At 41.4% G+C, this 14415-nt stretch overlaps 1 protein-coding gene across 6 annotated transcripts in view; it reads right to left on the bottom strand.

Moving 5' to 3' along the window:
* Positions 1-3308: 3308 nt before the first annotated feature.
* LOC124149489 (myosin-IIIb-like) overlaps positions 3309-14415 on the bottom strand; it is a 43036-nt gene continuing 31929 nt past the window's right edge. For 2 of the 6 annotated variants that reach the window (XM_048394191.1, XM_048394186.1), the window contains exons 28-30: positions 13977-14102; positions 11705-11854; positions 3309-6533 (exon numbers count right to left, since the gene is read on the bottom strand). In XM_048394191.1, coding sequence (XP_048250148.1) covers positions 6450-6533; positions 11705-11854; positions 13977-14102 — 360 coding nt within the window. In that variant the 3' untranslated portion in view covers positions 3309-6449. Of the gene's footprint in view, positions 6534-9918; positions 9943-11704; positions 11855-13976; positions 14103-14415 lie in introns of all 6 variants that reach the window. The other 4 variants (XM_048394196.1, XM_048394197.1, XM_048394199.1 and 1 more) reach the window with 4 other exon arrangements.

Here is a 14415-nt window from a genome sequence, read left to right as displayed (position 1 = left end):
TAGTTGCCAGTTTGGGGTTTGGTGGGTTACTGTGTATTGAAATATTTCCGTTATTTTTTTGGCTGCGTTAAGTGATTGTTGGTCCGGAAAGATGATCTGAAATCCTTTGTGGGCTTCCCTGATTTTATCGAAGAGTATTTGTTGTTTTTTAAAGAATGATCCTACTTTATTGGCGGAGAGTACCTTACTTAGGATGTTTATGGGGCCAGCCGCGCAGAAGTAGAGGGCGAAGGTGACTATAGATGCGGGGGTGGAAGGTGATGCAGGTGTTGTGTTTGAAGCATTTATCTTCCGTTTCTTTGGGTTTGTTGTGGTTGCAGGCGAATCCGGAGTTTTGGTGGGAGAAGCGACTGGTTTGCTTTCCGAATTCGTGCGGGATGAGGGTTTCAGGTGTCCGATCGGAGGTGTTGTGGGCCTCCGATGGTGTGGGTGTGTCTGTGCAGTGGATGTCTGCCTGGGTGATAATGCGTGTGTCGGTCATGTCTGTGGTAGTGTAGCTGTTGTAGGTTTGTAGGTTTTGGTTTGGGGGAGGAGAGTGAGCTGGGCTTAAGAGGGGGCTTTGTGTGTAGAGTGGGTGACTGGGTGAGTAGTGTTTGGCTGGCTTCTACGCTATTTGGGTTTTGGCTGGTGAGTTAGTTTGTTTAGCTAGGAGATTTTGGAGAGTTGGTGTTTTAAGTGGGCTTGGGGTGAGTTACCTTTGGCCTAAGTTTGAAAGGGTGTGTTTTGGTAGTAACTAGAGGGTTTGAGGGTTTGGTGTTTTAAGTGGGCTTGTGTGTGAGTGGTTTTAACCTAGATTGTATGGGTGTGTTGTGATAATTACCGATGTGTTGCTCTTGGGCTGGCTATCAGTGGAACTGTGCTGGCTTGGGAGGCTTTGCTGGGTGAGGTTGGCTTGGTGGCTGGATGGCTTGGGTTGCTTCGTAGGCTGGAGAGGTGTTGCTAGCTTGGAGTACAAACTCCTTTGTAATCCGCTAAGAGACGTCCTTTTATTGGATTGTCGCTGGTCGTAGTCGGAGAAATCGCGGATAAGGGAATTCACTCTTACCCCGGATATTATATAATATTGTTTACGTGGTTACCAGAATGGTCAGTCGTGAATGTCTGCGCATCTATTGCGCATCTGCAGCGGTACAGGGAGGTTAACAGCAGGGTGTCGGGGTGTATCAGTTACATGCCAGACCGTAGCGCTGATGGTTTATGATAAACTGTTGGGGAGGGCCGTCCCTCTATTATATGGTCTCTGCCGATACACACAGTTCAATTATTGAGAACCGGCCGACCAAGAGTTACCACCCCTGCACAGGATCGCTGCATTCGACTGTTCCATCTACGTCATCGCAATGCCACAGCTACGGAGACTGCAGGACGCATCCCTGGTTTGAGGAGGATATCGGACCAGACTGTCAGGAACCATCTTCGCGAGGCTGGAATCCGTCCCCGTTTTGTAATACATCCGTCGAACTGGAGACGAGTGTCGTTTAGCGATGAATCACGATTTCTTCTTCACCGGCGAGATGGAAGACAACGTGTTAATCGTTGTCGAAATGAGCGTTTTGCCCCACATTGTGTAGGTGAATTCGACAATTTCGGTGGTGGTTGTGTCATGGTGTGTCTTCAACCTCACCTTCTTCTAATCATTCACCACCAGAGGGAGCTGTTTCAACAGTACAACGCTCCATCGCACACAGCTCGTGTCACGGTAGACCACCTACATAATGCCAACATCAACAATTTGCCCTGGCCATCGAGATCTCCAGATCTCAACCCAATCAAATTCCTCTGGGATGAACTTGAACACCAAAGTCCGAACACGCTGCAGACACTTCCACAACTGGCCAACGCGTTACAAGCAGAGAGGCGCAGAATTCCGCAGGACAGTATTCGTACACTTATCCAGTCAGTACCGAGGAGATGCAGAGCCGTGATTGCTGCCTAGGACGGTCACACGAAATACTGAGTTCAGCGAAACCTTGTGGCCTTATGTGACATGACAATAAACATTTTTCAATGCCTTTGTACAACGACAACATGTGACTATCGGGCTCCAAAATTTCATATTCCTATCTATGATATTAAATCAAATATATCGAGTTTATTAGGTACAATAAATTTACTAAAAATCTACCTGTGAGTTTCTTTTTTTGAAGAATGGGAAAGGGCCTCCCTACATAAACGAGATGTGCAGTAAAGCAAGGCACATGTAAAGGGATTACTGTTTGCTATATTAGATCGCATTGTATTAAGTATAAGGATTTTTGTACCTTAAATGAAAAAATGGAAATAAAAACAAAATGTGTGGCAGACTGATGATGCGGTCGATGCTTGAGAACCAAGACTAGTATTTTTTTTAGCCAATGATGACATCCTTGTTGACGTAGACTCTTGTTGACGTAATGCAGATGCCATTGTTGACATTAAACAGACACCCTTGTTGAAGCAATGCAGACACCATTGTTGACACAGACACGATTGCTGATGTAATTCAGACATCATTTTTACATCATTATGGCACTGCTGACGTAATGGCGTCCTGCTGCATCAGTCAATGCTCAGTTGTAGCGCCCCACTTTATCATTGTTGACATCTTGTTTCACAACACTAGCTCTATAACTGCAATTATATGTTAATGATAGAAAATAAAGATATTTTTACATCCATGTGTGTATATAAATAAAGAATATCACCCACATGTCTTTTGATAAACAAGCCTTGGAGTTTTAAACTTTTATTGACTCGTGTGGATATATTTGATATCAAAAGGGGGAGATTCAATTTATCATCCAACATCATTCTTCCAACTTTTTCCCTTTGTAGACAGTAATATGCAGTGTCTAAGTGTGAAAAGTGCTGCTAACAGCTTCAGTAGCAGAGCCATTAGTGATGTCATTTGATTGTGACGTCATGGTAACCAATGAGCTCACGTTAGTCTGCAAAGCATTGTGATGCAATTTCAAACCATATCTCCTGTGGGAGCCAGTTTTGCATGATACGTAAGTTAATCAAGGAAAGTAATGTATTCTAACATTTCCTGCCCAACTGATACCCCACTGAGGCTAGGTCCTGGGCCCTGTTGCTCAAAGCGATCTTAGCGCTACAATGATCGTAAGCCTATGTTAAAGTATGGGACTTACGATCACCTTAGGGCTAAGATCGCTTTGAGGAACGGGGCCCAAATGCTTGAATACTCCAGACAGCTGTCACAGCCTACTCTGCATCATTGTCCAGTGAGCTCACTTTTCTACAGCAATATCACATCTGCACATCATTGAAACTGTTTTATCTGTTCTACAAACAAGACAAAAAAGAAATTGATGAAGTTAATATTTATTTTTCATGTTTAATCTGCCAATACATGAATGATGGAATGTTTGAGCACAGTGTTAGTTTTTACATGGCATATGAAATATTGTAATCAATTCATTAGAAAATGATTTATAATCACATCAAATCTTAGCACATACACATACATTCACTTGCGCTTTTTTTAATTCCTTGGTTTGTAAACTTTTTCACCTAAACATGGTAAGCGGTACAAGCTTAAAAACATGTTTTAGAAATAGTTGGTTTCTTAAGGTATTGTTGGTCAGATGAAATAAAGAAAAAGTGAAATCAAAGAAAGTGTTTTATTGCAATGGAAATCAAAGTGTAACTTCCATTCCGACACTTTGCATTTTTTCATGACTAAATTAGTTGACAGGCTTCGCATTAGGAAATTCTCAAAATCGTGTGCTTGTGGTAACCAATTAAATAATAATAAAACATCTTCATATATCCAGTGTAACTGCTGGCTTTTGAAACTACCAGTCCTAGTAGACTGGCAACTCCAAAAATTACCAGTGCATTCCAATATTTGTCAGTCCCAACTTTCAACAAATTAAACACTGCATTGCAATGACGTCATCTCCAAAGTAACTTAGTTAGATCTCTAGTCATTCACACAAAGTTCAGTCACAATTTTCTCTTTTAATTCTAAATATTTTGAGACTAAGTCGCTACAAATATATATATTTAACCTTGAAGGAAAGCAAAATGTTATTTCATTGCACTATGAATAGACAAGTAGAAACCCTGATGGTAACAAACATGATGGCTTCGTTAAAAAATATACTTATATGAATATTGCCAATGTTTTTGTCAACAACAAAGATTATACGATACTTTATTTCCCGGTCCACAGGGACTGGCAACCACATGAATTACCGGTCCATGCCTAATTTTACAGGTAAAAAACAGATTTTTACCAGGAAAACGGGAACAGATTCAAACAGTCTGGCACATACACGTTCTCTCTCTATATGGTATGTGTGTATATGTATGTATAATGTATAGAAGTATGTACATGGAAAAGGGACACAAAATGCTGAACTTGTCTCTGCCCATTACCATGCGATATTGTCATATCCATGACATACCGTATTCGAAGTAATAAGCGCCCCGCTATAATAAGCGCCCATGGCGATATTTGCCAATATATTGGCTAGTGAACAATCGAAAATAGCACCCTTCCGACTGATCAATGTACACAATTCGTGTACATTTATTCGTGTATAATACGCACTTGTGTTATATGCATCCTTAATTACGGGCAATTAAATTCTGTAAATTATATCTGTCGTGTATAATACAAACAGAATTTTCTTTTGTATAATTTCAGGCTGTCAGAAGAAACGATCAAAACGAGCCCCTTATTTCTTATTTTGAAAGCGCCCTGGGTGCTTATTACGTCGAATACGGTACCCTTCCTAAGAGCCAACTAAATGGATTCGGTGGCAAGGCTCCCTGACTTGGTTGATTGCATGTCATCTTATCACAGCTATGTGGATCAATGCTAATGATGTCAATCACTGGCTTGTCTGGCCCAGACTCTGATATGGTTATATGGATGTGTTAATGTTCTCAAGGGAGTTGGGGTAACAAACAACAATCAAACAAACAAACAAACACATCAATAATTGGGCACTAACTTGACATGGATTTCAAATTCGATATTCTCCATTCTCTATTTTCAAACAAAAAACAACTGATAGCACGCTTATTAAATCTCTATGTATGTTTGATAAAAAGAAGCATCTATTGTCATGAAATCGTCTGTCAGTAAAAGTTGTAATTGATTGTTTGTTTGCTGTTTAATACCCTTACATTCCAGTAATATGATGGCAGCCTGTAAATAATTGATTCTGGACCAGACAAACCAGTGGTTGATGTCATGAGCAACAATTCAGCCATCAGGTACCACGACACGCAATCATCTAAATAACGAGCCTGACCGCCAATCCATTATGTTGCCTCTGTGACCAGCATAGGTTTCTGGTCTTCTCTTAACCCTGAAATGGCAGCCTGATCTAGAATTAGAAAAAAGACTAGCAATAATTAAAATCAAAATATGATGGCAGCCTGTAAATAATAGATTCTGGACCAGACAAACCAGTGGTTGATGTCATGAGCAACCATTCAGCCATCAGGTACTATGACACGCAATCATCTAAATCACGAGCCTGACCACCAATCCATTATGGTGCCTCTGTGACCAGCAAGAGGTCTTCTCTAAACCCTGACATGGCAGCAAAAATTAAAATCAAAATCATTTATTATTTATCCTTTATTGTATTATTGTCTGCTAGGATATATATTTTATGGAAGCCATCTCTGGGTTGAAAACATGTAACAAGGAAACAAACATTTAAACATTTAAATATTTTAACGAAACAGATATAAAGCACAAATGTGGTAAAGGGGGATTGTGAAATCAAGTAAGTACAGGGATTCACATAGTACATCTATAATACAGACAATGACAGATCCAGAGTTATAATTCAACTTAATTCCGTCCATATGTTTTGTTCTTCCCCTTTTTAAAAATCCTTGATCAATCTATTGAATACAGTTATTGTACATGCGGCAATGCAATTAAATGGCAGCTTGACAAAACCAACTGCTATTGTGCATGAATGAAAGAGATTCCATGCTGTATCAGAGTTCCAGCTCTGTTGGAGGGAGCTTAGCTCTGCAGCGTACTGTACAATACTACACCAGATCAGTTTTGAAAAAAATTTAAGTTGATGGATTCTAGTAACTGAATGTGAGGCCACAATTCCAGCTTTGTCAAGAAGGCTTTGTAATCAATCCAATCTGGACCAAACAAAGCAGTGGGGTAGTGGTTAACTATACATACAGAGTGAGTGAGTCACTCGAGTTGTTGTTTAATGCTGCATCAGAATATTTGATTGATGATGAATATGAAATATAAGTAGAACCTTTATATCAGTACAACTTTGTATCAGATGTTATCAAGCATAATGATGTAGAGTCCGATGGATATGAGGTGATATCAGTATATCTGTATAAATCCGAGGCATATGGGGGTGATATCAGTATATCTGTATAAATCCTAGGCATATGGGGTGTTAGCAGTATATCTGCAGGATGGAAAGAGAGAGGATGTCCTGCTGCTAGTGAAGTCTGTTCCTGGTGGTCGAAAGTCGTACCCGTGACCCCGAGGTCTGCTGTAGAGGGTTGTACTTGTGCTGCTCTTCCTGCATACAGAAACAGTGTTTTGTCAGACCACCTGTAACCATGGGAACAGTGTTTCCTCAGCCCACCTGTAACCATGGAAACAGCGTTTCCTCAGACCACCTGTAACCATGGAAACAGCGCTTTGTCAGACTACCTGTAACCATGGGAACTATTTAGTCAGATCACACGTAACCATGGAAACAGTATTTAGTCAGACCACCTGTAACCATGGAAACAGACACAATAATGGCATGTTTGGCAGGAGATGCAAGGCTACCACTAGTAACCTACCTTAACCAGCACATGGTATAACAACAACACAACAACAGTTTTATCCATGTAAACATGTGGAATGGCAGTCTGATGACAAGCTACAATTAACTCACACATCTACATTTTCATCTCCTCTGAAACATATGCATACATTATGCGTTGTCCTAAACTATTGCAATTTAAATAACTGAGAACAAAATTGGCTATGTATGTTGTTAGTTTCAGAGAGTAATGCTTATAAAAGACTAAAGTGTTCTAATAACGTGTATCATGGTGATTATAAGTACAGGTTAGATATGTGAGCATGTGCAGGTGTAGATGCCTTATTTTACATTGTCACATGTCAGCAGGTGTGGATGCCTTATTTTACATTGTCACATGTCAGCAGGTGTGTGTACTTTAATTTACAACATTGTCACATGTCAGAAGGTGTGGATGCCTTATTTTACATTGTCACATGTCAGCAGGTGTGGATGCCTTATTTCACATTGTCACATGTCAGCAGCTGTGGATGCCTTATTTTATATTGTCACATGTCAGCAAGTGTGGGTGCCATATTTTATATTGTCACATGTCAGCGGTATTTTACAACATTGCTACTAATGAGTTAGGTAATTAAGGGCTCATAACATGAATGATTATATCTATGATATTTCTTCATAAATTAGTTCATTATAAAAGTAAAAGCCTACTTACACTAACACTACTAACACTAAAACCTAGGGGACCTATTCTAATTCAGTTTGCCACAGGGACACAAGCACAAGTTGCGGGGGACCTATTCTAACCCAGTTTCCCACAGGGAGACAAGCACATGCTGCTGGGGACCTATTCTAACCCAGTTTCCCACAGGGAGACAAGCACAAGTTACTGGGGACCTATTCTAATCCAGTTTCCCACAGGGAGACAAGCACAAGTTGCGGGGGACCTATTCCAATCCAGTTTCCCACAGGGAGACAAGCACAAGTTGCAGGGGACCTATTCTATCCCAGTTTCCCACAGGGAGATTAGCGCAGGTTGCTGGGGACCTATTCTAACCCAGTTTCCCACAGGGAGACAAGCACAGGCTGCTGGGGACCTATTCTAACCCATTTTCCCACAGGGAGACAAGCACAGGCTGCTGGGGACCTATTCTATCCCAGTTCCCACAGGGAGACAAGCACATGCTGCTGGGGACCTATTCTAACCCATTTTCCCACAGTGACACAAGCACAGGCTGCTGGGGACCTATTCTAACACAGTTTCCCACAGGGAGAAAAGCGCAGGTTGCTGGGGACCTATTCTATCCCAGTTTCCCACAGGGAGACAAGCACAGGCTGCTGGGGACCTATTCTAACCCATTTTCCCACAGGGAGACAAGCACAGGCTGCTGGGGACCTATTCTATCCCAGTTCCCACAGTGACACAAGCACAGGCTGCTGGGGACCTATTCTAACCAAGTTTACCACAGGGAGACAAGCACAAGTTGCTGGGGATCTATTCCAACCCAGTTTCCTATAGGGAGACAAGCACATGTTGCTGGGGACCTATTCTAACCCAGTGTCCCACAGGCAGACAAGCACAAGTTTCTGGGGACCTATTCTAACCCAGTTCCCACAGGGAGACAAGCAAAAGTTGCTTGGGACCTATTCTAACCTCAGTTTCCCACAGGGAGACAAGCACAAGTTGCTGGCCGGGAACCTATTCTAACCCAGTGTCCCACAGGGAGACAAGCACAAGTTGTTAGGGACCTATTCCAACCCAGTTTCCCACAGGGAGACAAGCACAAGTTGCCGGGGACCTATTCCAACCCAGTTTCCCACAGGGAGACAAGCACATGTTGCAAGGGACCTATTCTAACCCAGTTCCCACAGGGAGACAAGCACAAGTTGCTAGGGACCTATTCTAACCCAGTTTCCCACAGGGAGACAAGCACAAGTTGCAAGGGACCTATTCTAACCCAGTTACCACAGGGAGACAAGCACAGGCTGCTAGGGACCTATTCTAACCCAGTTTCCCACAGGGAGACAAGCACAGGCTGCTGGGGACCTATTCTAACCCAATTTCCACAGGCAGACAATCACATGCTGCTGGGGACCTATTCTAACCCAGTTTCCACAGGGAGACAAGCACATGCTGCTGAGGACCTATTCTAACCCAGTTTCCCACAGGGAGACAAGCACAAGTTTCTGGGGACCTATTCTAACCCAGTTTCCCACAGGGAGAGAAGCAAAAGTTTCTGGGGACCTATTCTAACCCAGTTCCCACAGGGAGACAAGCACATGCTGCTGGGGACCTATTCTAACCCATTTTCCCTCAGGGAGACAAGCACAAGATCCTGGGGACCTATTCTAACCCAGTTTCCACAGGGAGACAAGCACAGGCTGCTGGGGACCTATTCTAACCCAGTTTCCACAGGGAGACAAGCACAAGTTGCTAGGGGCCTATTCCAACCCAGTTCCCACAGGGAGACAAGCACAAGTTGCTAGGGACCTATTCCAACCCAGTTTCCACAGGCAGACAAGCACAAGTTGCTGGGGACCTATTCTAACACAGTTTCCCACAGGGAGACAAGCAAAAGTTGCTGGCCAGGGACCTTTTCCAACCCAGTTCCCACAGGGAGACAAGCACAAGTTGCTAGGGTCCTATTCCAACCCAGTTCCAACAGGGAGACAAGCACAAGTTGCCCGGGACCTATTCTAACCCAGTTCCCACAGGGAGACAAGCACAAGTTGCTAGGGACCTATTCCAACCCAGTTCCCACAGGGAGACAAGCACAAGTTGCTAAGCACCTATTTTAACCCAGTTTCCACAGGGAGACAAGCACAAGATCCCTGGGACCTATTCTAACCCAGTTCCCACAGGGAGACAAGCACATGTTGCCGGGGACCTATTCTAACCGGGTTCACAACCAAGATGTAGTGCCGGACCGCCTGATCCATTCGGCACCTCTTACAAGAAGCACAGGTTGCTGGGGTCCTATTCTAACCTGCAGTCGTCACAGGGAACAGTCATTTGAAATACTGAGTGTTGTGAATGTTTGTTGTGAGATGAAGCTGTTAGAGTCCCTTTGTGAATTAGCATTGTTCAGCCTGAAGGATGATGTTAGCAAAGTTTATAGTGGCACTAAATGAGTCTGGAATATCTCCTCACCTCTCACTCTCCCAAATGTTCCTGCTAAAAGTAAGGAGAGCATTGCATACCCTTTTCTGTCAGGTTTGTTTGTTTGTTTGTTGTTTAATGCTGCACTCAGCAATATTCCAGCTATATCACAGAAGTCTGTAAATAATCGAGTCTGGACCAGACAATCCAGTGATTGACATCATGAGCATCTATCCACGCAATTGGGATACACTGACCATGTCAGCTAGCCTGACCACCCAATCCCTTCAGTCGCCTCTTAGAACAAGCATAGTCGTCTTTTATGGCAAGCATAGGTTGCTGAAGACCTATTCCTCCCCGCATTTTTTTCTGTCATGTACTACGGGATAACAATACAATGTTGTATCAAGTACAAGGGGGTAACCATACAACATTGTATCATCGTACTGGGAAGTAATGAAACAACATTGTATCATGTACTAGAGGGTCAACAGTACAATATTACATCAAGTAATAACATTGTATCAAGTATCAACACAGGCTCATATAATACAGTGTATATCCTGATATATATTTATGATACGAATGTACATTTGGCCAATAACCTCAATGTACAGTACTGTATCAAGTACTCTATTGTATCAAGTATTTGGGGGTAACTTCACAATATTGTATTCTCAAAGTAGGGTAACAATATGGTATATCATGGTTCTGAGTAATTATTACATCTCATGCCGTGAGACAGTACTGTGTAATGTATTCAGGAGGTAACAATCAATTTACAAAGCTTGCGTCATGAGCCCTTATGACTCAAAATAGAACTTTCTTTGTATTCATGCTGCAAGAGAACTAAAATAAGTACATATATAAGGCCAGGCGTTGTATATTTTTCGGAATACGGACCCGCCAACTCTAATTTTTGAGAAAATTAAAAAAATATATCAGATTTCCATTTCCGTAGTCAGTTAAATTATTTTAAATGTTATCATCACCTTTTAGTAAAAAACATATGAATTTACCGTTGTAAACTAGTAAAGAGATACATAATTGATCTTTGTTGATCTCAAAGCCAAACATGAATAGCCTCCCTTGACAATTGTCCATGTTGTAAGTGGTAGAATTTTAATTGTTACAAGGAGCCTTATCGTCACAAATGGCGGCCTTTTGAGCACAGAATATGTTCATAAAGTATGCCAGAGGGGTTCTGCATTTTAAAAAATTCATCTGGCTTTATTTTATTTTTTTTCCCCTCCTCTAACCCTGGACTTTGGGCTGAAAAATCCGTAATCCTAAAAATAAAAAAAGCCTGGCCTATTTTACAAGAAAATCTAGTGCAAAACCATGGAATAATAAAGAGATACAATTTAGGTGTATACTAAAATTGAATACATTGTATCAACATGACGCTCCCTCGTTAATATGGCGTGAGTAGTATAGACAATGGAGGTTTAGTTTAATCGGCTTCTGTTGATCATTACAAATAGTTCTAATCTTGCTCAAGTCACAAATGTATAACAACTTAATGACCAACTGACTCCCTATTTGTTTGTTGTTAAATGCCACACTCAGCAATATTCCAGCTACATGACAACGGTCTGTAAATAATCAAGTCTGGACCAGGCAATCCAGTGACTAACATCATGAGCATCAATCTAGGCAAGTGGGATACAGTGACATGCATCAACCAAGTCAGCTAGCCTGACCACTTGATCCTGTGAGCTGCACATTATGACAAGCATGGGATGCTGAAGACCAACTCTAACCTCGATCTTCACGGGGCAATCCCTGTTAATATCTGAAGTAGAGCTGGAGTGTATTGAGGGAGATGTCAACGTACCTGGTTCTGAATGAGCCTCTGGTAGGACTGGGGGGGCACCTGTGGGGGCACCTGGGGGAGGGGTCTCCCTGCCATTCTTGACTGCCCTGACTCTCGCTGTACTGTGTAATTCCGAGGAGGGAGTCCCGGGCTTGAGGCGCCACTCTGTCTCTGCATATCATAATCTTAAGCTTAACATCCACTTCACAGTTTTGAACTCTGTGGGCAATTTCCTGTTCTGTGATATATCCACTGTCATTTTAGGCAAAACAAAATGACCTCTGAAAATGAGGTATATCGGAAATTTCGCCATTTTTGATACATTACAAAATCACCATTCACAGCGTTATTTGATGTATGTTTAGAAATACATTAGATATTTATTCAAAGAATTAAATTTCAAAAACATGAACACCGAAGTGTACTTTCCGCCATATTGGATATAATCACGTTTCACTTATGCCGGTTATGAGGCTCCCATTAGATCATGTATATTACAAACTCAGATGCAATACATACATCCATGAATTCCTCATACATTTTAGAATCAAACGACAATTGGTCTTTTGTCACCAATACAAATTATCTAGATGAAATCAAGTAAAATAGATTAGGTGTTAAAACGAACGCTGTGCTTGGAAAACTCTACTTGTTTGTAATGTAAACAAAACAAAATTCAGATTTTACACACTGTAGAATTTTCACTTATATTGAGAGATCCACTCGTCTAATTGTTGCACAGATTGGCTCACATATTCGAGAATTCTCATGGGAAGAGTATCGTACGTATCACAAATATATTGTATTAAAATTATATATACATTACAATGATCAGGTAAATTCAACAGAAATCGTAAAAGTCTCCGTCCTTGTGACACCACGACTGACGCCATGTCACACACAACGAAGACACTAGTAACTGCCGTAATAAGCGCCCCGCTCTAATAAGCACCCACGGCGATATTTGCTAATATATTGGCTAGTGAACAATCCCCATTAGCACCCCTTCCGATTGATTAATGTGCACAAGACTTATTTATTCGTGTATAATACACACTCGTGTGTTATATGCACCCTTAATTATGGGCAGTTAAGTCTGGAAAAATATATATGTCGTGTATAATACGCAAAGACTTTTCTTTTGTATTATTTCAGACTGTCAGCATCAACCACAAAATTTACGATCTTTCAACTCTGTTTTTTTTCCACCAAAATGTTATTCTAATAAGAATCCCCTATTTGTAATTTTGAGAGCGCCCTGGGCGTTTATTACGTCGAATACGGTAATTCTCTTTGTTACAAAGGAAACATAAAACCAACTAATAGTACACAGATTGTCTGATTGTTTCTGATTGCTGACATGACACATTTATCAATTAACCAAAAATCCTGCGTACTGTTGTCTGGTGAGTGAGCATGCTATTTTGTAAAAGCAGGTCACCAGGAGTGATGTCATACGGGAGTAAGCGTTGTACATATTTTAGGTGAGAATTTATTAACTCCAGCACGTTCTTTGATCTTATCTAACTTTCATTATCATCGTCACCTTGATAACCCAGAGACATGGCGAAAACCTTTTCGTGTAGCGTCACATTATTTATGAGTGGATGACGTCACTCATAACCGTTATATTATGTATTAATGCGCCACTGCAATCATGAGAATGAGATTTTAGAGTGTGTAATAAACAGATTACTGTAGTTGTGCCTTTCAGATACCATTTATCTCACTTACAACTTATTTTGTCAAAGCTTATCTAACTCACTTTCAACGTTAATTACCGTATTCGACGTAATAAGCGCCCAGGTCTCTCTCAAAATTAGAAATGGGGGCTATTATTAGAATATTATTTTGGTTAAAAAAAACAGAGTTGAAAGATAAATTTTGTGGTTTATAAAATTATGCTGTCTGACAGTAATGTTTATGATTAATTGCCCATAATTAAAGGTGCATATAACACACGAGTGCGTATTATATACGCGAATAAATAAGTCTTGTGTACATTGATCAATCGGAAGGGATGCTAATTGGGATTGTTCACTAGCCAATATATTAGCAAATATCGCCGTGGGCGCTTATTAGAGTGGGGCGCTTATTACGTCGAATACGGTAGATACATTTTGAAACAACTCGTAAGATAAATGGTATCTGACGGACACTTGTGTATTAATCTATATGTATCCAATGCTAGGCTCTATTAATATATGCAATGTATGTAAGGATAAATTTATTACAATCAGTTATTGAGTGCTCAAGACGGACACCAGTGGAGTGTGACTGACAGAGTACCTACCGATGTCCCTGATGTGCTGGCTGAAGGGTCAAGGATGAAGTACATGCGGCTGGACTCGTCGACGAGGTCCATGTAGTCACAGTCACCGCTCTGTAAAACAGCATAATCAGGGTTGGAGGGGGAGAGCTAGAGGGGGGAATGGATGGGGAGGTGGGTAAGATGGGAGGGAACACAACATTTAGTATAGCATAACCAGAGTACCACAGGTACTGAAGCTCACCTTTACGATGACATAAAACTTGAGTGTTTGTTTGTTTGTTTGTTTGTTTGATGTTTAACGCCACTCAGCAATATTCCAGCTATATGACGGCGGTCTGTAAATAATCACGTCTGGACCAGACAATCCAGTGACTGATATCATGAGCATCGATCTACGCAAATGGGATACAATGACATGCATCAGCCAAGTCAGAGAGCCTGACCACCCGATCCCATTAGT

This window comes from Haliotis rufescens, unplaced genomic scaffold, assembly GCF_023055435.1.
Source record: "Haliotis rufescens isolate VD_foot unplaced genomic scaffold, xgHalRufe1.0.p SCAF_1, whole genome shotgun sequence".
NCBI lineage: Eukaryota > Metazoa > Mollusca > Gastropoda > Lepetellida > Haliotidae > Haliotis > Haliotis rufescens.
Note: the sequence above shows the minus strand (reverse complement) of the source record. Positions and strands in the feature narration are given on the sequence as shown.